We start from the raw sequence: 26,766 nt of genomic DNA, 5'->3' as shown, positions 1-26,766 counted from the left end.
TCTGTTGAACAAAGTTGGTTTACCCCAGAGTAAAAAAATAAAAAAATGTACCGTTTCTGAAAAATCATTTCCATTCACAAGATTTTGCAAGACATGCTTGAAAGTCTGTCCCTAGCACCTACATAAGAAGTGATGCTGACAGGTGCTAGGGTGTAGTCTGTTCTAGAAGACCAACCAAATCCAAAAAGGTTCTTTTTTTGTTTCTGTGTTTGCAGTGCTTTAACCAGTATTACGTCTTGTAGTGTTCTTTTTTTGTCAAAAGATGTCATTCCTTCCACAGTGAGATTAAATTTTGAGGAAGAAAAAAAAAAAATAGAAGTAGAGCCAACAGCCTTTTGAGGTTATTAAATTATGTGTACGCAGAGTACTGACATGGCAGCATGGCTCTTTAGGTCAAAATGAGCGTGAAGAAAATCATAATGGACGTTCCTGCACTGGCCTGAGAAAGTTCTGCGCCTAAACTTTGTACGCCACATCAGTCCTTGGTTTCAATCAAATAAATATTTAAGGGATACAGCTTCAGTTTTTTTTTTTTTTGTTTTATGGTTTATCATAGCGATCCGCAGGAATCGCTCAACATACCAAGAAGGAAAACAAGTCTATTATTATTTTATTATTATTATACAGGATTTATATAGCGCCAGTTTGCTCAGCACTTTACAATATAAAGGGAGACAATTCAGCAACGATACAGTTCAATACAAGAGAGTTAGGAGCAGGGGCAAATTTACCACAAGGCAAACAAGGCATTTGCCTAGGGTGGCATTTTTTCAGGGGGACAGCGCTGCCCCCCAAAAGAAGGGATGGAAGAAAGGACACATGCGGCATGGGGACCAGGTGGGAACAGAGAGGCTGCGGGCTGCTTGATGGTGTATGCAGACTCTTGTTCCCGGGGATGTTCAGAGCTGTGAAGGCGAGTGTCCTCTCTCTCACCGGGGTGGGGGGGTTGCCAGTGTATGGGGGGGCAGTGGTAATGGAAAGCTCTCTCAGGTGGGGGTGTTGTTGGTCAATGTCAGGCTCTTATTGTGGGGGAGGGGGGTGTTGGTCAGTGTTGGGGTCTCTCCAAGGGGGGGAGCCGGCATTTGTGTTACCTAGGGCAGCATGAAACCTAAATAAATACACCACTGGATAGGAGGGCCCTGATCCTGGGAGCTTACAATCTAAGTCCACTCTATAAGACACCGACAGGACATGAGGGAAGATTATGGAAAGAACCTGACCAGAGATGTAGATGGCTTGCTTGTGACTTAGAAATTCCGGATAAAGCAAATATCGGGCAATTTGAACTTTGGGCTGAACTCCAGGTAAACAGCTAAATCCATAGATTAAATTCACTTACTGTACGTGAACGTTTTTTTATTTATCAACAGGACCTTTGTCAATTTTGTGATCATGTACCCAAGAGGGCATAGCCAGGACTGTACCACTGCTCTGTTAGAATTAAGGGCTTCAGAGGGATCATCTTCCCACCTCCAGTCTGCTGATTGGTCAATAATATAGCAGTGGCAGGGTTTATTATGCGCTATCATCTTTATAGAAAGAAGAAGAGGTATTGCATGGACAAAGCGCTAGATTTAAACAGAACTTCACTTTCTCAATCAACATTAGCTATGTTTAATGGTTGTGCTGCTAGCCTTAGTAAATAGATTGGAAGGTATATTATATTTATGTTTTGGACTTTTTTTTTTTTTTTTTTAATTACTTTTCTGCAGTTGCTTCCTGGTTTCTGGCCTAGGCCAAAATTATGTCAGGCATCCCAGCAGTTTTTATTTTTTTTTTCTTTCATCCGGAGAAGGGGAGGAGGGGCTCTCAGTTAAGCACACCCTCCTGCCTGCATGCCTGAGCTAAGGGTAGATGTGCTCCAGAACTGCTACATGAATCATATGCCCTTACTCAAGATGGCCGCAGCCAGAAATGATAGGGGGGGTGTTTTCAAAGAAATCTCAACAAAATAATGTTCTTGGTCTGAAAAAAAAAAAAAAAAAAAAAAAAAAAAACCTAATGCAACCATTACATCTAAGATAAGCTGCATTATATTAAACCTTTGTGTTTGTTCAGATACACTGTAGCTGTGGTATAGGCTACTTTATCAACCTGGATGCAATTTTCTCAATATATAGATGCAAAAAATTTAAAGTCCCACTAAAAATGTAAAAAAAATGTAAAAAAAATAACTAAAAGGTCTATTGTCTTACAACTGCTTTGGCATCATGTTACATAGTTAGTCTGGCTGAAAAAAAAAAAAAAAAGACAAAAAAGTCCATCCAGTTCAACCATTAAAAAAAAAAAAAAAAAAAAAGTTATAATCCTACACCCACAGTTGATCCAGAGGAAGGCAAAAAAACCCAGTAAAGCATGATCCAATTTGCTCCTGCAGGGAAAAAATTCCTTCCTGATCCCCCGAGAGGCAATCGGATATTCCCTGGATCAAAGTTACCTATAAATGTTATATCCAGTTATATTCTGTGTATCCGAGAAATAATCCAGGACTTTCCTACAGCAATCCACTGAGCTGGCCACAACCAACTCTTGAGGGTGCTAATGTTTGTGCTTATTACACTTCTAAACTGATTCCAAAAGGTTCTGCTTCCAGGTCACAGCTAAAATCATGCTGGGAATGCATCATAGTAGAACAGAAATGTTTTCCAAAATTATGCCAGGCTGAGTCGCACTGATGTGAACGGGCATCATTGACGTGATTTCCATTGTCATGCGATTTTGTGAGACTGAAGTTGCATCTGATAACGCATGTTTGTGAATGGAGCCTAAATGATCATACATGTCTAATCAACGGTTTGTAGGTTGAGATGATCAGCTATTTTCATGCATTGTATTTACCTCCAAAAGCTCATCTTCTGGCTGCAAAATTCCAAGTTTGGCAACGGGACCTTCAGCAGCAATGGATGATATATAATGGTGGCCATCGAAAGAGTCAAGTTCAACCCCCAGTCTCATAGTGTGGATGGGCAAAAGCTGCAGTACACAGAATAAAGAGATTGACTTGCTGAAGATAAAATTAGCAGTTTGGGATTTATTAATTAGTAAGCCGAGTAATACTTTTCCCGCCAGGCTACTGACAGGTGAGCCATCGGGGTCTTTTGAACCAAATAGAACTTGTCACCAAAAAAAAGCACATAGGGGACTTTTTGTAGCCAATGTGATGGATCAAAAAGTTAAGAAAAAAAAAAAAAAGAAAAGAAAGAAAGAAAGAAAGAAATACAAGTCATTCAAGTTCCACCCAAGCAAATAAAACCTGAGCCTCCCCATATATATATATATATATATATATATATATATATATATATATATATATATATATATATATATATATATATATATATATATATATATATATATATACACACACACACACACACACACACACATAGCCATGCATGCCAGCCTCCTGGGTAACTAACCTGATGACCCGTTGAGGCTTTTAAAGCATCGTCTATGGAAAACATGATTAAGTTTGTCACCATTACACGGGCGCTAGTGATTTTAAAAGGCAGGACATGCTAGGTATCCGTTTACTTGGTGAAACGTCATCTTTTATATTTTAACAAAAAATGGGTAATTTATTATGTTTTTGTGCCCTAAAATGAAAGTGGTGCTAATGACTGAAGGTTTTCTTACCTTCATGCATAAAGATAAAAAAACCTTCAGTGTGCAGCTCCCCCCTCCCCCCAACACTTACCCGAGCCCGATCATCATCCAGCACTGTTCGTCACAAGAGAAGAGTCTCTCCCGGGTCTCTCCTTCCTCAGCAGGGGAGAGGATCCAGGAGCAACGGTGGGGGGCCTGAGAAGAGGTGGTTATGGTTTTCTTATTACAGTAAAGTGAACCTTTAGTATCACTTAAAAGTATTCCTAAACCCAGGACCCTGCATTCACTATATCCGGTCCCTGCATTCACTATATCCGGTCCCCCCTCCCCCCGGACCCTGCATTCAGTAGATCCGCTCTCCCCCCGGACCCTGCATTCAGTAGATCCGCTCTCCCCCCGGACCCTGCATTCAGTAGATCCGCTCTCCCCCCGGACCCTGCATTCAGTAGATCCGCTCTCCCCCCGGACCCTGCATTCAGTAGATCCGCTCTCCCCCCGGACCATGCATTCAGTAGATCCGCTCTCCCCGGACCCTGCATTCAGTAGATCCGCTCTCCCCGGACCCTGCATTCAGTAGATCCGCTCTCCCCGGACCCTGCATTCAGTAGATCCGCTCTCCCCGGACCCTGCATTCAGTAGATCCGCTCTCCCCGGACCCTGCATTCAGTATATCTGGTCTCCCACAGTACACAGAAAATGGAAATGCAAACATTTTAGAAAATATAAACTGCTAAATATCTTTTCTCATCAGCAATTAGAGCAGTCTTGTGACTTCTATCAGTGTCCAGCTGAGCACTGGTTAAAGATTGTAGGAGAAGCTTTCATTCTGCTCAGACTGTCCTATGAGGCTGCAGAACCCCTGCCCCTTTGGGCAGTTCTGATTGGCCCTGTGCTGATCACATGCACCCTCCCAAAGAAGAAACTCTCTAGCCATACACTCCAAACTGGGCATGTGCAGCGTGACTCCTAGAGCTCTGTACTATCAACAGATGGACTGGGGACTGGAAGAAGGGGAGGATCAGAGAACACAGGATCAAACAGCCTTTTTACACAAGGCAAAGGATTAACCCGTTAGGTACCACAGTGAGTATAACAAGCATGCTTTATTACATATACAGACTGATTGTACTGTTGTGGGTTTAGTAACACTTTCAGTGTATTTTGTACTGACATTTTGTGCTGCCTAAACTATCATTACATAATAACCATTTGGGGGTTTTATGTAATCTTCAGACCTAAAATTATTTTTTGAGCATGTGCAAAAATGGCTCCGGCAGCAAAAGTGTTAAACCAGAGCAATTCCAGAAGACAAAAACAGAACATTTGAGAAATGCACAAAACCATTATGATATACAGAGAATTCCACACCTTGGAGTATTTCTGCAGCTCTTCATCATCTTCTATCTTTGTATCCAGATCGACAACCTATGGCAAAGTAATAATCGTCAGGAGAAGCCAGCAAGAAGGAAGTGTCACCATTACTAATGCAAACCGTTTAAGAGCCTCATCAGTCTGCCTGAATTCCTGATGTGTCACAATATACAGCGATGGCACTACTTCTCAAAATAGCGTCACCATTTACTATACACAAGCCATCAGGAGTTTCAATGCAGTGACTTTGCTTAGGCTGAGATGATGGAATCAGTTTGCTGCAGGAAGGAGGGAACATTTCCTCCATCTCCTCTCGACTATGAACAGACTACAATGCAACCAAAAACTGTAGAGGCATCAAAAATACATAATCGTGTTATCACATGAGTGGGCATCTCAGCCCAAGGACATAAATGGTGACCCTGGATGATGTCTGAAAAATATATATATATATATATATATATATCTATCTATCTATCTATACACACATACACACACATCTATCTATACACATACATATATACACATACATACACATCTATATCTATACACACATACATATATACACATACATACACATCTATATATCTATCTATACACACATACACACATATATATCTATCTATACACACATTATATATATATATATATATACACACACACACACACACACACACACACACACACACACACACACACACACACACACATATATATACACACACACACACACACACACACACACACACATATACATATACACACATATTTACATACCATAACTAAATAGTCAGGGCCAAGGCGTTTCTCCCACTTGGATTTTAATGCTTCATTCTCAGGAGTCAGGGGCCCTATGAAGTGAAAAAGGCATATAGAAACCATACTTTATCAGTCAGTTGTTGTTACATCACACACATGCATACTAGGCATTTGAAAACAAAAAAAGTAAAAAATTAAAAAGTGATTGTGAAAAGGAAGTTATACTTACCAATTCTGTACAATGGTATTGCACAGAGTGGTCCCCTGGAATCCCTCTGGAATCCCCCACTGGGCCTGTCCGCTCCTTCAAGTGCCCCCTTAAGCAAGCTGTGAGGGCACACTCACAAGCCAGGCTGTGTGCGTCCATAGACACACACAGCATACCTCATCCACATCCCCTCCCTCTCAGTCCTCTCAGGACCTAACGCTATGGACCTAACTGTACATGCACATTTACGTGCATTTTTTATTCTGCTCAAAAGCACCTCTCAGAATGTTCCTTTGGTGCATTTCTTCAAATACACCTGTAAATGGGCAGCACAGTGGCTAAATGGTTAGCACTTCTGCCTGGCAGTACTCAGGTCATTGGTTCGAATCCCAACCACGGCACCACCCGCCTGGAGTTTGCATAATCTCCCTGTGCCTGTGTGGGTTTCTTCTGGGAATTCCGGTCTCCTCCCACACTCTAAAGACATGCTGGTAGGTTAATTGGATCCTACATAAATTGGCCCCAGTATGTGTATGTATGAATGCGAGTTAGGGACCTTAGATTGTACACCCCTTGAGGGTTAGGGACTGATGAGAATGTACAATATATAAGTAAAGCGCTGCATAAATTGACTGCGCTATATAAGTGAATAATGAATGCCTGTGTGTGCATGGCCAGAGGTGCTTCTACAGGCATTAAAAAAATGCTGAACACCAGTATAAATGGAGTTTGGTTTTTTTTTAAATTCCATGTACATGAGGCCTCATACATACAGAGCTGCCTTAATGTGTCTTAGATCTGCCTGAAGTTCAGCTTTAATCTCACACTAAGCAATTAAAAACGTGCAGATATGCGAAGGCGCTCACCGACAACTTGCTGACTGTTTCCCAAAGGTTGGCATCATTTCGGAGCTTAGAGGGATCAGTGGAGGTGATGTGCATTACAATGCATTTTGGAATGCAAACACACAGTAATCTCTGACTACAGCGCACCCTTACAACGCACATGTACAATTTTGATGACACATCTATAAATGTAATGCCGGAAAACGCAGGGATTGTTTAAACCTCACTTGTAAAACACTAATCTATTTAGAGTCTGACGAAGGGGCAGGTGCCCCGCAGAATGTAAGAGGAGGTACTACTGTCCAGGCAGCACACTCTGTACCCATGAACTACGCAGCATTCTGCACGTGCTTTCAGCAGTTCAACTCTTCATATTCCTCAGTGTCATTTAACCCCTCGCCTACAGGGCACTTATACCCCCTTCCTGCCCAGGCCAATCCAGCATTTAGCGCTGTTGCACTTTGAATGACAATTGCGCGGTCATGCAACGCTGTACCCATATGAAATTTTTATAATTTTTTTGAGACAGAGCTTTCTTTTGGTGGTATTTAATCACCTCTGCGTTTTATTTTTTGCTAAACAAACCAAAAACAACTGAAAATTTTGAAAAAAATAAGTTCTTAGTTTTTGTTATAAAATTTTGTAAGTAAGTGATTTTTCTCCTTCACTGATGTGCGCTAATGAGGCTGCGATGATGGGCACTGAAAGGCAGCACTGACTGGCACTAATAGGTGGCACTGACAGGCAGCTCAGATGGGCACTGGCAATTATCATTGATGAGGCACTGGCAATTATCATTGATGAGGCACTGGCAATTATCATTGATGAGGCACTGGCAATTATCATTGATGAGGCACTGGCAATTATCATTGATGAGGCACTGGCAATTATCATTGATGAGGCACTGGCAATTATCATTGATGAGGCACTGGCAATTGGCATTGATGAGGCACTGGCAATTGGCATTGATGAGGCACTGGCAATTGGCATTGATGAGGCACTGGCAATTGGCATTGATGAGGCACTGACAGCTGGCACTGCTGGGGCTACACTGATCATCAGGGCACACTGCTCATCAGTGCCCTGATGATCAGTGTACATGTCCCCTCTGAGTAATGCCGATTACCGGCTCTCCGCTCCTCTGTCAGCGTGACAGCTCGTGAGGAGAGAAATGCCGATAACCAGCATTTCCCTATTTACATGCGATCAGCTGTGATTGGACACAGCTTATCACATGAACGAGCCGACATCCTCAGCTCTTTCCGTTGATCGGTGATCCGCTGTGTCCGAGGAACACAGCGCACCACTGATCGCTGCGCTGCACGCTCCCGGAGACATGCATGCGCGGTTAGAGTGGGAGGACGTCATATGACATCCTCCCAGAACGAGAGCACAGCCTTGCACCCGTCATTACCTTATATGGCGGGCGGGAGGTGGTTAAAGCCGACTATAGTCGGATCAAAATTCAGCCGGTTCAGCAGATGGGCAATGCTACGGTCTAAAGATGTCCCCTGTGCTCCATCCATAGTGGGGGGCGCTCTAACCCTACGATCACTCCTAAGCATTTTCAGCAGAGTTTTGCATTTTACAGAAATGCACTACAGTCCATTTAACATGATTTCCTATGGGACACGTTCACATCTCCGTGTTTTCACCCGATGCGTTTTTTTGGAAAGGGTCAGGGATATTTTTTTTTTTTAAAAGCAAGAAGTTGCGTTTTTGGTTCTATAGACTTCAATGGAAACACTGCAGAAAAGCATTTAGTGCGTTTTTGATGCCATTTAATCTGCCCAGCAACTAGGAAAATAAAATGCAGAATGCATCAAAAACGTGCCAAAAACGCATGTGCAGCCTAAAACAGGTGGTGTGCTTCTGGCCAGATCATCAGCTGAAAATGGAGGAAATAAATCCGAAAAACAAAAAAACAAAATTAAACACAGCCACCACATCTAAGGATTGGAATGCTGCAATATATTACAGTTTTGGGTTTAATTACAGCTTTAGGTGTAGGTTAACCCCAACGGCTCATGTACACTGCAGCTGATAAACTCACGTTTAGGAGCTGTTCAGTATTTTTTTTCAGCAGCCCCTGAACTCTCCCCAATGTTTTCCTATGTGTCCATGTACACATAGTCATTTTACAAGCAGTTGAGTTTACAGTCGTTTTTTTGAATGCAGAAAACTTGCGTTCAGCAGTCGATTTTATCAGCGTTTTAAATGTAAAACACTTGTAAATGCAGCAAATCATATTTAGAAGCGTCTGAAATTTTTTTATTTTTTATTTTTTTAATTCTCCCAGTTCCCGATACTGTCCAGAGCCTTTTTTCATCATGAAAAATTCATGGAAAGCATTTTTAAAAAGGTACTCAGATGGACAAAACACTGAACACAGGATGTTCCTATCAAGCTTGTCACACATTGTAATGACCAATTCACACCTCAGACCTCTCCCACCCTTGGAAACAAAAGATATATACATGAGGAATTTGAGGTGTGAATGGTCATTAAGACCAGGTGACCTTAATGACTCTCCACCAGACACCTTTCCCACTCTTGGAAACAAAAGAAATGCTAATAAGCAACTTACACCTAATCTAATCTCAACACATACTGCTGTCTCTGCTTCTACTCTCTGTATTTCTCTGAAAAAGTCTGAAATCGTTAATTTACCACTTTTCAGTGCATTCTGGGTATTTGGGAGGTTCTCCTGTGCTTATCTTTAAAAAACGCTTCTAAACGCGGTATGCAAACGTGGCTAAACAGATGTTTTTTTAACCTATGTTTTCTAGCAGTCAGTTTCCATCGTTCAGAAGTGTCCTGTGTACATGGGGCCCTACAATAACCTTCTCTTATTTGCTCCCTTTTGTTAGAAATTATACCAGCCACAGTGATAATAAACAAAAAAAGCAGGACCCAGGACCAAAAATAAATAAAATGCTGGAGGCGAAGGAGTATACTTTGGTGCAATTAGACTTTAAAGCGGAATCCCACTCAAAAGTGGAAGCTCTTGCTTGTTTGCCTCCCCCCCCCCTTTCACTGCCATATTATGCACTTTTTGGGGGGTGGGGGGGAGCAGGTACCTGGTTTTGACAAGTACCCGCTCCCACTTGCGGCTCAGTTCGCCGTGGTGAAGCGAGACGGAAGTTCAACCCCCTCCTTCCTCCCGCAGTCTCCTAGGAACTTTCACAGATCCCAGAAGACCACCGGACCAATTAAATTGCATAGCGAGACTCGCGCTGTAAAGCCGCAACTGTCATAGCCTGATGCCCACAGTTGTGATGCCGGCACCGAGGGGAGAAGAAGCAGAGAAGGGACGGCGCGAGTGAGCACATAGTTGGGGCCCTAACCAGAACTCCACTTTAAGGATCTCAAAATACTCATCTCTAAACCAAGCTGAATGCCTGAAAACATATGCTGCATTTACCAAATGTAACCACTTCCTGTACGGCCGCTGTATATAAAGACCGGACGGTGGCAGTGCAGGGGCGGGTCGCCCACCATTTTGGATTGTGCGCGCTCCCTGGGAGCCAATTGCTAAGCACCATCACTGTCACATGGTAAGAAAAAAAAGTGAATCACAGGCCCCCCCACCCCCTACTCAGAAGTACGGAGTACATCACCTAACTTCCCTGGGTGAACAAGACTCTGGGAGAGCAAAAGAGGCATAGAAATGGAGCTGCATCTGTGGCTTGGAAAAGTGGGCTGCGGATCGCATTTCTTAAAAAGGAAATATAATTTTTATAGCATGATTGCTTGAGGTGCTTGAATGCTTGTAATACATGCAGGGGTGTATTTACCACAAGGCATTTGCCTAGGGCGGCATTTTTCAGGGGGGCAGCACCACTCCCCAGAAGAAGGGATTGAAGAAGGGACACACGCGGCCTGGGGACCAGATGGGATCCGCGGCTTGCAAGACTGTATGCAGAGCCTGCCTCTCATTCCAGGGGATGTCTGGAGCTGTGAAGGTGTTCTGTCTCTCCAATCTAAGCATTGAAAGTGTGATCTCTGTAACTTACAGTTGTGAAGAGATAGAGATAACTCCAATCTTATTGAATAACACAGGCAGTGACTTTATCCAGATGACAGCTTGTAGATCTTGTGAAGTTTATTCCATAAACTGAGAGAATCTTACAACAATGAACATCTGATAGGTCAAAAGATCATAATGTGATCTGCTTCACGACATGAGGCTTGAAGCTGAAACGCATTACTGGGAAAATGGGTGGGCTATCTATACAGCATGAACTAAACCAGAGGAAAGGGAGGAGCAGAGACAAAATACAAAGAACACTTAAAGGCATAAGACAGTCATGTGAAACATTACAGAAGGCTAGTGTCTCTCTCTCTCTCTCTCTAGGGGGGGGGCCTGGGGTGGCCGGTGTATGGAGGATGGCGGCAGTGGAAGGCTCTCGAGTTGGGGAGTGGTGTTGGTTGGTGGCAGGCTCTCTCTCTCCGTGTGGGGAGGGGGGGGGGCATTTTTGTGTTGCCTAGGGCAGCACAAAACCTAAATACACCACTGAATACATGACTATTTATCATGCAAGCAATAGAAAAAAAGAAAAAAAAAAAAGTTTTAATATCTTTTTTTCAACATTGTTTCTGCAAACGATAGAATATTATCATACTATTCCACAAAGGTGGTCATCCGTCCAAGTGCACAGCAGCCAGAGTGATTGATTTTATTGAACGGGATCCATTTCAGTTGTCATATAAAATGCCCCATCATCTCTGAGCACTGCAGAAGTGGAAACCTTTCATAATTGGTAATAGATACAATTGATCTATGTGAAATTTACTTTGATGGGCTGGAAATAAAGACGAGGAAAGGAGGGGGGGATAAAACATGGAGAGTAGGGAGAAGTGATTTAAGCAATCATCCTCTTGCAGCTGCATTGCCCCCTGGGGGAATTAAGCACCTGACAAGACATTATTGTTATCACGGGAGCCTATCAGTACCATGCAATCGTGGACATCATTTATATGTCTGGCAGCGCTGAAGCCTTTCTGCTTTAATTAGGCCAGGAGTAACCGGAGACCTGTTCTAAGAGCCAGTTCTGAACCAGTCGTCCGTAGGATCTCAACAACCCCGACATCCTGATCCTTTCTGCTTTCTAACATGACTGTAATACGGCCTCTGCGGCATAAGAAAGCCGTGTGACAGGCGGGGAAGGCGCAGTGTAGCTGGCTGTCCTATGTTTGACCCCAACCAGGAGCCTTAATACAGGTCTAATGTTCCTATTTAACTTAGGAAAATTCGGGATCTCTTTCGCCGTCTGAAACTATTATTATTATTATACAGGACTTACATAGCGCCGACAGTTTGCTCAGCGCTTTACATTATGGAGGGAGACAATACAGCAACAATACAGTTCAAAACAAGAGGGATAGGAGGGCCCTGATCCTTGGAGCTTACAATCTAGGAGGGAGGGGCTAGTGGTACAAAAGGTAATTAGCTGTGGGGGATGGAGTGGTTGGAAGAGTAGAGGATTCCAGTATTAGCTGAGGGCAGGATAGGCTTCCCTGAAGAGATGGGTTTTCAGAGATCGCCTAAAAGTGAGCAGAGTAGGCGATAGTCTGATAGATTGGGGTAGGGAGTTCCAGAAGATGGAAGAAGCCCTGGAGAAATCCTGGAGACGAGCATGGGAGGAGGAGACAAGGGAGCTAGAGGGTAGGAGGTCTTGCGAGGAGCGGAGAGTACGGTTTGGGTGGTATTTAGAGACAAGGTCGGTGATGTAATTTAGGGCAGTGTTATGAACGGCTTTATACGTCAGTGTTAGCGTTTTTAATTTTATCCGTTGGGCAATTGGAAGCCAGTGGAGGGATTGGCAGAGAGGGATGGAGGACACTGAGTGGAGGTCAGTGGAGGGATTGGCAGAGAGGGATGGAGGACACTGAGTGGAGGCCAGTGGAGGGATTGGCAGAGAGGGATGGAGGACACTGAGTGGAGGCCAGTGGAGGGATTGGCAGAGAGGGGTGGAGGTCAGTGGAGGGATTGGCAGAGAGGGGTGGAGGACACTGAGTGGAGGCCAGTGGAGGGATTGGCAGAGAGGGATGGAGGACACTGAGTGGAGGCCAGTGGAGAGATTGGCAGAGAGGGATGGAGGACACTGAGTGGAGGTCAGTGGAGGGATTGGCAGAGAGGGGTGGCAGATACAGAACGGTTAGTAAGGTGAATGAGTCTGGCAACAGCATTCATGATGGACTGTAGGGGGAATAGCCTGCGATGGGGTAGGCCAGTGAGGAGGGAGTTACAGTATTCAAGGCGTGATATAAAAAGGGAGTGAATGAGTTGCTTAGTGGTTTCCGAGGTTAGGAACGGTCGTATCTTGGAGATTTTGCGGAGGTGAAGTCTACATGAGTTTGTCAGCGATTGGACCTGGGGCTGAAAGGACAGATTGGAGTCTAGGATTACACCTAGTATCCTGGCGTGAGGGGTGAGACTGATGATAATGTTGTTGATCTTGATAGAGAAGGGGGGGGGGGGCACGGGCTGGGTGGAATACTAGGAGCTCAGTTTTGGAAAGGTTTAGTTTGAGGAAGTGGAGTGACATCCAAGCCGATATGTCACTTAGTAGGCTAGTGATACGAGTGGAGACTGAGGGGGTGAGGTGAGGGGTAGAGAGATAGATTTGTGTGTCGTCGGCATAGAGATGGTAGTTGAAGCCGTGGGAGTTTATCAACTGGCCGAGGAAGGAGGTGTAGATGGCGAAGAGAAGGGGTCCGAGGACAGAACCTTGAGGGACCCAAACAGAAACAGGGAGTGAGGGGGAGAGAAGGGGAGGTGGTAGCGTTATAGGTAACACTGAAGGAGCGCTGTGATAGATAGGAGGAGAACCAGGAGAGAGCGGAGTCTCTGAGGCCAAGAGTGTAGTTTTTTTCTTGAGGAGGGGGTGGTCAACCGTGTCAAAAGCCGCAGAGAGGTCAAGTAGTAGTACAGTATATTGGCCATTGGTTTTGGCGGTGAGTAGGTCATTGGTGAGTTTGAGTAGGGCAGTAGGGAAACTATTATTATACAGGATTTATATGGCGCCAACAGTTTGCTCAGCGCTTTACAATTTAACAGGAGACGATACAGCAACAATACAGTTCAATACAAGAGGGAAAGGAGGGCCCTGATCCTGGGAGCTTACAATCTAAGAGGGAGGGGCTAGTGGTACAAAAAGTAGTAACTGTGGGGGATGTACTGGTAGGAGGAATAGAAGGTTCCATTATTAGTGGAGGGCTGGATAGGCTTCCCTGAAGAGAGGTTTTCAGAGATCGCCTAAAAGTGAGCAGATAAATTGGGGTATAGGAGTTCCAGAGGATGGAGGAAGCTCTGGAAAAGTCCTGGAGACGAACATGGGAGGAGGAGACGGTTTGGGTGATATTTGGAGACAAGATTGCTGACGTAATTTGGGGCAGAGTTATACATGGCTTTATAGGTTATTGTTAATGTTTTGAATTTTATCCATTGGGCAATGGGAACTAGATCTGAATTAAAAAGATTTGCTCATTTATTTCTGTTGTTGTGGGCGGGAAAGGAAAAAGGGGGGGGGGGGGTAACTCGCAGGATTCTCATTGGTGGCGACACAACCCATCTGTGCAAGGGCTCTGAACTAACGTGGTAACACAAAAACACGGTGATAAACACTGACATAGAATACGGTGTGCAGAGCTTCTAAGATGAAGGGACAGAAAGATTATCAGGGACCATTTGAAAAGCAAGAAAATAAAAAAAATGGGGTAAACTAATAGTTTTGTAGATTTTGCATTTTAGGCTCCTGGTCCCTTCCTCCTGCCAAATGCCTCCACAGCAAGCAGTTTGCTATAATGGAACCCAAGCAGGCTCCCTCCTGAGCCATTGCTCTGCGTATCCATTCCCACATTTACACACTGGCTGTGAGTGACAGCAGCAGGAGCCAATGGCTGCTGCTGCCGTCTCAGCCAATGAGGAGTCCCCTGCAAGCCAAGACTCTCATGCACATTGCTGGATCATAATGGGGCACAGGTCAGTGTTGGGGGGGCTGCTGCACACAAAAAGGTGTTTTCCCATCATGCTTAGAATGCATAAAAAAAAAAAAAAAAAAAAAAAAAAGTAAAAAACCTTGAGCGTTTACAACCACTTTACATTTTTTTTTGTAAAACTACAAACCTCAGATGTATACGACTATAGCTGAGGAAAAAAAAAAAACATGGGGTTTGAGGCTGTGTTAAACATACAGGGTTGATATGGTCCCGGTGGGTGGATTCCAGGGAAACCGTACCGGATGATTCTTGAAGGATGAAGATAAAATATATTATATACAGTTGTGTTCAAAATAATAGCAGTCAGACATCACTAACCGGATCAATCACTGTTTCTGGTAGAAATGATATTTCTACATGGCAAATAATTTACTAGCAGGTGTAGTAGAGTAATAGAAATCCAACAGACCCAACAGTCATGACATGCATGCTGCCGATTCTGTGTAATTGAATCACTCATTGAAAGGGGCGTGTTCAAAATAATAGCAGTGTGGAGTTCTATTAGTGAGGTCATTAATTCTTTGAAAAAACAGGTGGCAATTATTGCCCTTATTTAAGGTAGGAAGGCAGCAAATGTTGAACATGCTGGTTACAGTGCATTTCTCTCTGAAATTCTGAGGAAAATGGGTCGTTCCAGACATTGTTCAGAAGAACAGCGTACCTTGATTAAAAAGTTGATTGGAGAGGAGAAAACATATAAAGAAGTGCAGAAAATGATCGGCTGCTCAGCTAAAATGATCGCAAATGCTTTAAAATGGCAACCAAAACCTGAAAGACGTGGAAGAAAGCGAAAAACTACCATTGGAATGGATAGAAGAACGACCCCAAACACACCAGTAAACGTGCAACATCTTGGTTCCAGACCAACAAGATGGACGTTGTGGAGTGGCCAGCCCAATCCCCGGATCTTAATCCAATAGAAAACTTGTGGGGTGACATCAAAAATGCCGTTTCTGAGGCAAAACCAAGAAATAGAGAAGAACTGTGGAATGTCGTCCAATCATCCTGGGCTGGAATACCTGATCACAGGGGCCAGAAGTTGGGTGACTCCATGCAACACAGATGTACAGCAGTTCTCAGAAACAGTGCAACTACAACCAAATATTCATGAAGTCATTCAAAGGAAAGCAAAATCTTCAAACATTTCTCAGTTTATATAGTGAATGTTTGAGTTTGTGAAGAATACAAACACTGCGATTTTTTTGAACCGTCTAATATTCACTTTTCTTCCATTTTGTTTTTTAGAGGAACACCACAAAATGTGATCTATTTTTCTTCATGTGATTTGGAATAGAATGTGTCGTGTTCCCAATGCATTTGTGTGGATGGAAATAAAAGCTATTAGAAGGATTTTCAGCTTTATTCTCTTTTTTCAACACACTGCTATTATTTTGAACACAACTCTCTCTCGCTCTATATCTATATATCTATACACATATACACACACTGACAGTCAATCTTATCTCTTCAGGCCCGAAAATGCCAGGACAGTACAAATACCCCCCAATTGCCCCCTTCTTGGAAAGTAGGCAGTCCAAGCTATTTAGTAAGAGACATGGTGAGTTTTCTGCTGTTGTCATTTTTTGGAAATCATTTTTTTTTTTTTTTTTTAACATACTATGACTAGAGCAATACAGTGTTGTGATAGTAACACTGTACTATGGAGAAGTGATCAGGATTTTTTTTTTTCACACTAGGATTGCTAATACCAGTGAATTTCCAGGTTATAAGCAACCATTTTTACTGAATGAAAATAGATTCATTCAATGTTTACTATTGTGGTTAGCCAGAGCAAATCATATGGTACAGATGGGCTGCGAATGGCCCTGTCTGTATCATGTGATCACAGAGATCAACACAATAGTACACAATGGATGGCATGAATGAACACCATCCATTGTGTAAAGTTGTCATGTGATGTACAATATAATGGGAGACAATACAGCAACAATACAGTTCAATACAAGAGGGAAAGGAGGGCCCTGATCCTGGGAGCTTACAATCTAAGAGGGAGGGGCTGGTTGTACAAAAAGGTAATAACTGTGGGGGATGGACTGGCAGGAGAAATAGAAGATTCCTTTATTAGCTGAACGCAGGATAGGCTTCCCTAAAGAGATAGGTTTTCAGAGATCGCCTAAAAGTGGCCATAGTAGGCGATAGTCTGATAAATTGGGGTAGAGAGTTCCAGAGGATGGGGGAGGCTCTGGAGAAGTCCTGGAGACGAACATGGAAGGAGGAGACAAGGGAGCTAGAGAGCAGGAGGTCATGCGAGGAGCAGAGGACAGTTTGGGTGATATCTGGAGACAAGATTGGTGATGTAATTGGGGGCAGAGCTATAAATGGAATTATATGTTATCGTTAATGCAAAGTTGTGTATATTTCTGGGAAGGAGGTCCCTAGCTTTCTTAAAGGGGTTTGTCATTCACAAAAGGTTAAGTAACGCCGCTTTACGGGTCAACTTTTAGGTCTCGTTCAAATTTGCATCACTCCCTGAAGAGCTATCCGTGTTTGGATCTTTCTTTAGTGTTTATTTGAAAAGCAGTGAAGAGGCTGTTTTAACCCCCTAAATGACAGACTGCCACACCACAATCACATGCATTGCGTGCAGATGCATTATGGTTGCATCCAGGGGTGTATTTACCACAAGGCATTTGCCTAGGGCAGCACTGTCCCTCGGAAGAAGGGACACACGAGGCATGTGGACCTGGTGGGTTCCGAGAGAGGCTGCAGGTTTCATGACTGTGTATGCAAAGCCTCCTCTTGTTCCCAGGGATGTTTGGAGCTATGAAGCCGAGTTTCTCTCTGTCTCGCTGTGGCGGATGGTGACTGGTGTATGGGAGGCAGTGGTAATGGAAGGCTCTGCGGGTGGGAAGGGGGCGCCAATTTTTGTGTTGCCTAGTGCAGCACAAAACCTAAATACAACACTGGTTGCGCGCACACACACACACACACACACACACACACACACACACGATCTGAAGAAGAGGTGTTTTCCTTGAAACGCGTCAGCCACCAGCTATCCAGAGGCTTCCAGTCTCCCACCAGACCATCCACAGGGGTTCCTGTACCATACTGCTATGTTGTGTGACATGCTTCCTGCGTTTATCTGATTTTACAACATTTTATTTTTGTGAGTATTCACTTTTTATTAATAAATCCTAATTTTTAAAGGTAATGCACTAGGCCTGTGCGCCCTCTTTTTTTGTCTTTTATGTACAGTTTCTTTTGGATATCCCTGGTCTGTTGAGGGCAGCAAGGCCTGCATTACATTTCCATTTCCATGTGGGGACCACCATAGCGGGGAGTCTACAGTTCAGCGCAGGAGTACATGCATTCGGTAGCTACATACCTCTTTCCTGACAACACTGGTTGCAGCGCAGCCCTATTAACTTGCATGGGTCATGTTCAGCAAAGCATTGCCGCCACAGCATGTGTAGACCCCTTGGCTGCTGACTTTCCAGCTAAAGGGGGAGCAATTGAGAAGCAGTAAAACACGACCCATCTGCTGGGTTTTATCACCCCCCCCCAACTGCTAGTGTAAACGGGCCCCAAGCAGTTAGGTATCTGTAGTACAAATGGGCTATCAGTTCTTACTACTGTAAAATTTTCTGTGCAAATAAAAAAAATACACAACACTGTATTACAAAATCATAGCTGTGGGGAACTTTGCTGCCTTTAACCGCATGCCGCCCAGCCACTGTACATATACGGCGGCACTCACAGGCAAAACCACGTTTTAAGACGTGTGATTTGTAAACAAATAGGGGGCGCCCGCGAGGAGCGCCGCCGCCCTATTTGTCCCACGGTTCTCTGCCACAGATGTCAGTCGCCAGGTCACAGCCACTCCTTAGCGGCTATGTCCCGGCGATCGGCGGCAATCAGTGACAGAGAGCACAGCTGCAGTAGCTGTGCTGTCTGTCACTTCCCCGACAGCTCGAGGATGAGCTGATCGAGAAAGAACAGTTTTTCAAGATCAGCCTTGTCCCGCCCAGTACACACCCCCGCCCCCTAGTAAAAACACTCCCCTCACTCCTATAACCCTTCCCTGCAAAATAAAGTTAGCCCCTTCCTCCCCATTGCCATTAGTACAGTGTCAGTTTTTTTTTGCACTGATCACTGTATTAGTGTTTTTGGGGATGTCAGTGACCCCAAGTCAGTACCCCCCAATGTCAAAATGTCCGCTGCAGTCCCGCCATAAGTCGCTGGTCGCTGCCATAAGTCCCTGATCGCCGCCATAATTCGCTGATCGCCGCCATTATTAGTATAAAAAAAAACCCTAAAAATCCCAGTATCTTTCCCACCATTTGTAAACGCTATAACTTTCACGAAAACCAATTAATTTACACGTATTGGGTTTTTTTTTTTTTTTTAGCAAAAGACATGTCGCAAAATGCATTTTGGCAGAAATTTATGACTAAATTTGATTTTTGCATTTTTTTTTTACTGGACATGTTTTATAGCAAAAAGTCCAAAATATTGTTTTTTTTCCCTCAAAATTGTCAGCCTTTTTTTTTATAGCGCAAAAAATAAAAACCGCACAGGCGATCAAATACCACCAAAAGAAAGCTCAATTTGTGGGGAAAAAAAGGATGTAAATTTCATTTATGTACCATATTGCATGACCGCGCAATTGTCCATTAAACTAGCGCAGCGCTGTATAGCAGAAAAATGGCGTAAATTGCAGTATCTATCCCATAGTTTGCAGACGCTATAACTTCACACAAAGCAATCAATATACACTTATTGGGATTTTCTTTACCAAAAACATGGAGCAGAATACATTTTGGCCTAAATTAACCAACTTTGAGTTTACTATATATTTTTTATAGCTGAAAATAAAAAATATTGTTTTTCTTCAAAATTTTTGGCCTTTTTTTGTTTATAGTGTGAAAAATAAAAAGCGCACAGGTGATCAAATTACACCGAAAGAAAGCTCTATTTGTGTGAAAAAAAAGGACGTAAATTTTGTTTGGGTGCAGCATTGCATGACCGCGCAATTATCAGTTGAATTAGTGCAGCGCCGAGTAGCAAAAAGAGGCCTGGTCATTAAGGGGGGTAAATCCTCAGGAGCTCAAGTGGTTAATGCAAGCTGCCCGCGTACCTGCACGAAGCTCATTTCTATAGTTATCCGCCTGCTCCTGGTACCCTGCATCATGTTGTGGAGTTTCCGGGACCTCTTTTATTTCAGCCATTGGAGTAATAGCAGGCAGCGGAGGTGGTGTCACACTTGGCACTTCTATAGACAGCAAAAAAAAAAAAATCGATGTTAGCAGGTTGTGTGTCAGGACTACAAAGCAAAATGTCCTCATGGATAGAAAGACGTGTAAATAACAAGCTACTTCAGATGGAAAGAATAAGTAAACAATAGAACTGATCTGGGCAACAAATGCCTGTTCTTCTCAGGATCAGGTAACAGCAATTAGTGAAAGACACAGTCTGGCACAGAACAACGTATCCAAGCTAGACCTGCACCGTGTTTGAGGCACGGCTCAGGGAATGTCGAGTCCAAATGTATCGGAAAATTATGTCAAAAACTAACTAGTGTAAGCTCTGGAGGGCTCTGGGACATGAACGTGGACAGTGATGTGCCTAAAACTCGCTGCAGCATTGTTGTGTATTGTGTAAAGAATTCAAAAGGGCCAATTAGAGAAGGCGGCAGCGGGAGGCAAAAAATAAAAGAAAGTCTTACGGATGATGTGCCGCTCCGATAAAAACTCTTGCTTGTACCTGGCACTTCTGCCTTTTCAGCACTGGGGTCCCCAGTTTAAATCCTGGCTAGGACACTATCTGCATGGAGTTTGCAGGATCCCCTGTGCTTGCGTTGTTTTCCTCCCACACTCCAAAAGACATGCTGGTAGGTTAATTGGCTCAACTGAGTGACCCAAAATAAATGCCTCATCTCCTAAGCACTGAGTCCTCCGGGAGAAAAAAACCATAAAAATACAAATAAAATCCTACTTGGGAAGCACCATTGCAAAGATCATTTAGGGCCGGTTCACACCACATACAGTCCGAGGTGGAAGGGGGGGGGGGGGGTTCTGCATCGAAAATGCACGGAAAGTAGATTATATGGTTTCCAATGGTATAGTTCACACCAGTGCAGTCAGATCAAGTGTGTTCCAGGAGAGGGGGGAAAGAAAAAGAAAAAGAGAGAAAGAAAAAGAAAAAGAGAGAAAGAAAAAGAAAAAGAGAGAAAGAAAAAGAAAAAGAGAGAAAGAAAAAGAAAAAGAGAGAAAGAAAAAGAAAAAGAGAGAAAGAAAAAGAAAAAGAGAGAAAGAAAAAGAAAAAGAGAGAAAGAAAAAGAAAAAGAGAGAAAGGAAGGAAGGAAGGAAGGAAGGAAGGAAGGAAGGAAGGAAGGAAGGAAGGAAGGAAGGAAGGAAGGAAGGAAGGAAGGAAGGAAGAAAGAAAGAAAGAAAGAAAGAAAGAAAGAAAGAAAGAAAGAAAGAAAGAAAGAAAGAAAGAAAGAAAGAAAGAAAGAAAGAAAGAAAGAAAGAAAGAAAGAAAGAAAGAAAGAAAGAAAGAAAGAAAGAAAGAAAGAAAGAAAGAAAGAAAGAAAGAAAGAAAGAAAGAAAGAAAGAAAGGATAGATGTGTATAATCTCCTAGTTAGAGGGGAAGCAATTCTGATCTTTGGATACAAAAATGGGGAAAACCTCCGGCGCTCAATCCTACTAAACTAAAAATAAGCTGCTACACCTGCACCTTATTACCTAAAGTGGAAAACCAAAATATAACAACCAATAAGTGTAGCGCTCTATAAAACAAACTAAATCTCAACATAAAAAATGTGACATAATGGTGGAACAAACAGTGAATCCCATTGATATAAATGAATGCTACAATAGTGCAACATCACATGATATTTTGTATATGGTGGGAATGACTGATATTAAGCCCCCTAATACAGGGGATATACCCTATAAAACAAGTGCTCAGTGTCAACACACTATTCATAACCATAAATAAACCGCTGAAATCAGAAAAAAAAATATATATATATGCAACAAGTGAATATAAATGAACACATCACTCAAAATGATATCTTGTATAACAAAACGTGCCACCAGTGTCCACAACAATGAATGCAAACATGCAGGTGAATCTTGTGCGTTTGTAGGCTCTGGTGATGACTCCACACACAGCTAGAATGGCTCCTCACCTCCTTGCTGCAACCCTAAAAGGGCCTAAATGCCTCCTGGATCCCCCTGGGTTAAAGCGTATCCTCAAGGAATATCCTAAATGGCTCTTATCCAGAAAAAACAGCTCCCACATGGTCCACAAAGAGAAAAGCTTCCATAGTGTATTACCATTTATTAGCACAGTAATTAAAATATACACAGGACACTCACATGGTACATCTTCTTGTATACAGCATTTAGAACCTCATGTATGGGTGTACTTGCATGGGTTCTTTAAGGAGTCCAAAGATGGCGTCCGCGCCAGAAATGACATCACCTACGCGTTGCGTCACAGCTCACGTGACTTCCTCAGGGTCTGACCCTGAAGTGACGCAACGTGTAGGTGACATAATTTCCGGCGGTTTATTTATGGTTATGAATAGAGTGTTGACACTGAGCACTGCTCTTTGGATGGCCATCACACTTGATTCAGCCAAGTACAGAACTTTTAATGTCTGTTCTTTTGAGAGGTTATATTGATCGTGTTTGTGGAATTCTGCTATTCTCTGGTGTCACTTAATGTATCTGCTGTGCTTTATACTGACTATTACAAGTGATTGAAGTCTATTCTGATCTGATTGTGCAATACCCTCTCTATATCCAAGCTCATGTTTTTTAATGGCTGTAAAATGTGTTTTTTTTATGAATATCTATTAAAGATGGACTTTTTAAAACTGGTACAGAGATGCTGATTGATTACTTTTTAGTAGTATAACTAGTATACTAGTATAGTATGTTATATCCAGTTTGGCTCCCACATTCGTTCTAGTGTTTCATTGTTGTTCAATCTTATCGGACACTACAAAAATTTCTCAATATTCCAGGGAGATGAAATTTTTTTTTTCATATCACATAAAAAAGAAAGCATAAAAGTTAAAGCTGATCTCCACCTTTGGATATACTTTACATATTTGTCTTCGATCAATGTATTCTATCAATGCCCTGGTAGAGTGCCCAGTCGTGCCCTGGAGCGACTATGGGGCAAAACAAAATCCCAACAAGCCTTCACCCGCTACAAATCTGCCTTCCGCACCTACACCTCCTCCCTCCACGCAGCCAAACAAGCCTACTTCCTGACCCTCATCAAGACCCTCTCCTCCAACCCTCGCCGACTCTTCTCCACCTTCAACTCTCTACTCTCTCCACCCCCACCTCCACCCAGCACCTCACTCACCGCCCTTGAGATTGCCAATCACTTCAAAAACAAGATTGACACAATTCGCAAGGACATTGCCGCAACTCACACGCCCTCTCAACCCGTCCCCTCTCACACAGCTACCCCCTCATCCCCCCTCCCCCTCGACATTACCCGCAGGGACTTCCTCACTGCTCAAACTCCCTCCAACCCCGTTCCCCCTCACTCAGCTACCCCCTCATCACCCCTCTCCCACGGCCCCACCACTGCTCTGACCTCCACTTCCACCCCACCCTACATTCCTCATACTGAAGCTCCCCCAACACTCCACACCTTTGACCTTACTACCATCGAGGAAGTCTCCAAGATCCTCTCTGATGCCCGCCTCACCACCTGCCCCCTCGACCCTATCCCCTCACAATTCCTACGACCTCCCTCCCCCTCCATCCTACGCTCCCTCACCCACATCTTTAATCTCTCCCTCTCCTCCGGCACTTTCCTCTCCCCACTGAAGCATGCACACATCACCCCCATACTTAAAAAGCCCTCCCTGGACCCCAATGACCCGAACAACCTCAGACCCATCTCCCTGCTCCCACTTACATCTAAACTCCTCGAGCGCCTCGTCTAAACCCGCCTATGCTCTCACCTCAACAACCTCCTCGATCCCCTACAGTCTGGCTTCCGCCCCCTACACTCCACCGAAACCGCCTTACTCAAACTCTCCAACGACCTTCTAACCGCCAAAGCTAATGGCCACTATTCAGTGCTCCTACTCCTTGACCTCTCTGCGGCCTTCGACACAGTTGACCACCCCCTCCTCCTCAAAATACTACACTCCCTCGGCCTCAGAGATTCTGCTCTCTCCTGGCTCTCATCCTACCTGTCACAACGCTCTTTCAGCGTTACCTATAATGCTACCACCTCCCCCTCACTCCCCCTCTCTGTTGGGGTCCCTCAAGGCTCTGTCCTTGGGCCCCTTCTCTTCTCCATCTACACCTCCTCCGTTGGCCAACTCATACAATCTCACGGCTTCAACTACCAACTCTATGCCGACGACACACAAATCTATCTCTCAACCCCCCACCTCACCCCCTCGGTCTCTGCCCGAATCACACACCTACTGAGCGACATATCAGATTGGATGTCGCTCCACTTCCTTAAACTGAATCTCTCCAAAACCGAGCTTCTCGTCTTCCCCCCAGCCCGAACCCCTCCCCCCATTGACTTCTCCATCACATCCAACAACGCCAATATCAAACCCGCCCTGCAGGCCAGAGTACTTGGTGTCATTCTGGACTCCAACCTATCCTTCCAGCCCCAAGTCCAATCTTTAACAAACTCGTGCAGACTCCACCTCCGCAACATCGCCAAAATCCGCACGTTCCTAACCCCAGAAACCACTAAACAGCTCATCCACTCCCTCATCATATCACGACTCGACTACTGCAACTCCCTCCTCACTAGCCTGCCTCGCCGCTGGCTATCCCCGCTTCAGTAGATCCTGAATACGGCTGCCAGACTCATTCACCTTTCCAACCGCTCCGTTTCCGCCACCCCCCTCTGCCAATCCCTCCACTGGCTTCCGATTGCGCAACGGATCAAATTTAAAATCCTAACACTGACGTACAAAGCCATCCACCATACTGCCCCGAACTACATCACTGACCTAATATCCAAGTACCGCCCAGCACGCACACTCCGCTCCTCACAAGACCTCCTTCTCTCTAGTTCCCTGATCTCCTCCTCCCATGCCCGCCTCCAGGACTTCTCCAGGGTGTCACCCATCCTCTGGAACTCCCTTCCCTAACCCATCAGATTATCACCTACTCTCCTCTCCTTTAGGCGCACCCTGAAAACCCATCTCTTCAGGGAAGCCTACCCCCTGCTAACTTGACCGACCTCCTCCACTCTTCCTACCACTCCATCCCCCACAGCTATCTCCTCCTGTACCACTATCCCGTCCCTTCTAGATTGTAAGCTCGAAAGAGCAGGGCCCTCGATCCCATCATGTTTTGCATTGTATTGGTATTGTTCTGTCACATGTTCTGTCCCCCTTTGTAATGTACAGCGCTGAGTGAACTATCGGCGCTTTATAAATACTGTATAATAATAATAATAATAAAATAATCAATGAATCAATCGCATTCGACGTATTCTATCAATGAATAGAAAGCTTTCTCTGGCTCAGTCAGAGGCGGGCACATGTCACAACCTCTGACTCAGCCAATCATTGTATTCATTGACAGAATACATGGCTTAATCTGAATGGCTGAGCGCCACTGTGATAGATTCTACTGTGCTCCAGGTATGAGACTAGAAGTCTTGGCTCCAACCCAGAACACAGTGCGTTATACTCTATATAGCCGCAGCTACAGTTTTTTCTGCACATCCAGAGGTCTCACAGCCTAGTGAGGGACAGTTCATTTGGATCAAGCTGGCCCAAACAAAACTATGTAAAAGTATATCAAAAAGTTGAAATCAGCTTTAAAGTGTATCTAAACCCAAGAACAAAAATATACTTTGATACATCTCAGTTTGTCAGTCCCTAGATGCAGTGGTGTACCGAGGCAGGTGCGAAGGGGTGCGCGCCGCACCGGGTGACACCTACTGCACGGGATGACACCGGACCCGCTCCACGAAAAGGTAAGTTGTAAAGCAAGCTGGGATCGTCGGCTTTCTTTACAACTTACCTTTTCGTGGAGTGGGTTCGGTGTCACCCCGTATAGGTTGCATGCCGATGATCCCCGCAGGATGGATCGGATCTGCGGATTGGGAAGCATAATGGATCGGAGTCCATCAATGAATAAACTCTGTATAGGTTGCATGCCGACGATCCCCGCAGGATGGATCGGATCTGTGGATTGGGGAGCATAATGGATCGGAGTCCGATCCATTATGCTCAATCCGCAGATCCGATCCATTCTGCGGGGATCGTCGGAGGGGGTGCCACAAAGTGTTATCGCAGCGGGTGACACCAATCCTAGGGACGCCCCTGCTTAGATGCAGTGATTGCATGCTTTCCATTTTTCAGGTTTATATCTTCCTTTATTCTCACACAAATTCTGCCTTCGTTTCACAATGCTCAGTCACTGTACTGTATCTATAAACGCAGGGTTGTCATTCTATGACAAGACTACAGAACACATTCCACTCTGCCTTTCTCCATAACCTGGCAGGGGTGTTCTGTAGCCCAGAGGGATGACAGATTACATTGCTTGACATTTTATTTCAGTAGACAGGAAGTTTTAAAGGACATTTGTTTTCTATCATAATCAACAGGTATTTTGCAGTACTTGCAAAAAACATACATGGGCAGAAAAAAAAAGTCTAATGCAGCCACCTCATCTAAAGTAATAAGTGGGAATAAAAAACATTTTTGCTTTTTGGTTTGAAAAGAAAGTTTAAATCTGTTATATTGGGGTAGTAGCACAAAGTGTAAACCTTGTTAAAGTGGAATTTGAGTCAATAGCCAGCTACGGCCAAACCTACTCCTACCCCCATTCTAAACTTATTCCATGTAACCCTGTAAAGAAAAGATCCCTGTATTTACCTATTCTGAAGCAGCTCTGGTCCAGTCCCAGGATGAGCTGTTAGTGGTTGCTTCTGCGTACAGGAGAGGCAGCCAACAATGAATGCCCCATAGTAAGTCTAGGGGTTGT

General features: G+C 44.1%; 1 protein-coding gene across 1 annotated transcript in view; it reads right to left on the bottom strand.

Annotated features, from left to right (window-relative positions):
* Positions 1-26,766, bottom strand: part of PATJ (PATJ crumbs cell polarity complex component) — a 266,651-nt gene that overhangs the window by 196,465 nt on the left and 43,420 nt on the right. The window contains exons 11-14 of the mRNA XM_089689690.1: positions 19,895-20,029; positions 5,755-5,828; positions 4,975-5,031; positions 2,839-2,973 (exon numbers count right to left, since the gene is read on the bottom strand). Of these exons, the coding sequence (XP_089545816.1) occupies positions 2,839-2,973; positions 4,975-5,031; positions 5,755-5,828; positions 19,895-20,029 (401 nt within the window). The remainder of the gene's footprint in view (positions 1-2,838; positions 2,974-4,974; positions 5,032-5,754; positions 5,829-19,894; positions 20,030-26,766) is intronic.

This window comes from Staurois parvus, unplaced genomic scaffold (assembly GCF_062004578.1).
Source record: "Staurois parvus isolate SC_StPar_1 unplaced genomic scaffold, SC_StPar_1.0 ptg000491l, whole genome shotgun sequence".
NCBI classification, from domain to species: domain Eukaryota; kingdom Metazoa; phylum Chordata; class Amphibia; order Anura; family Ranidae; genus Staurois; species Staurois parvus.
Note: the sequence above shows the minus strand (reverse complement) of the source record. Positions and strands in the feature narration are given on the sequence as shown.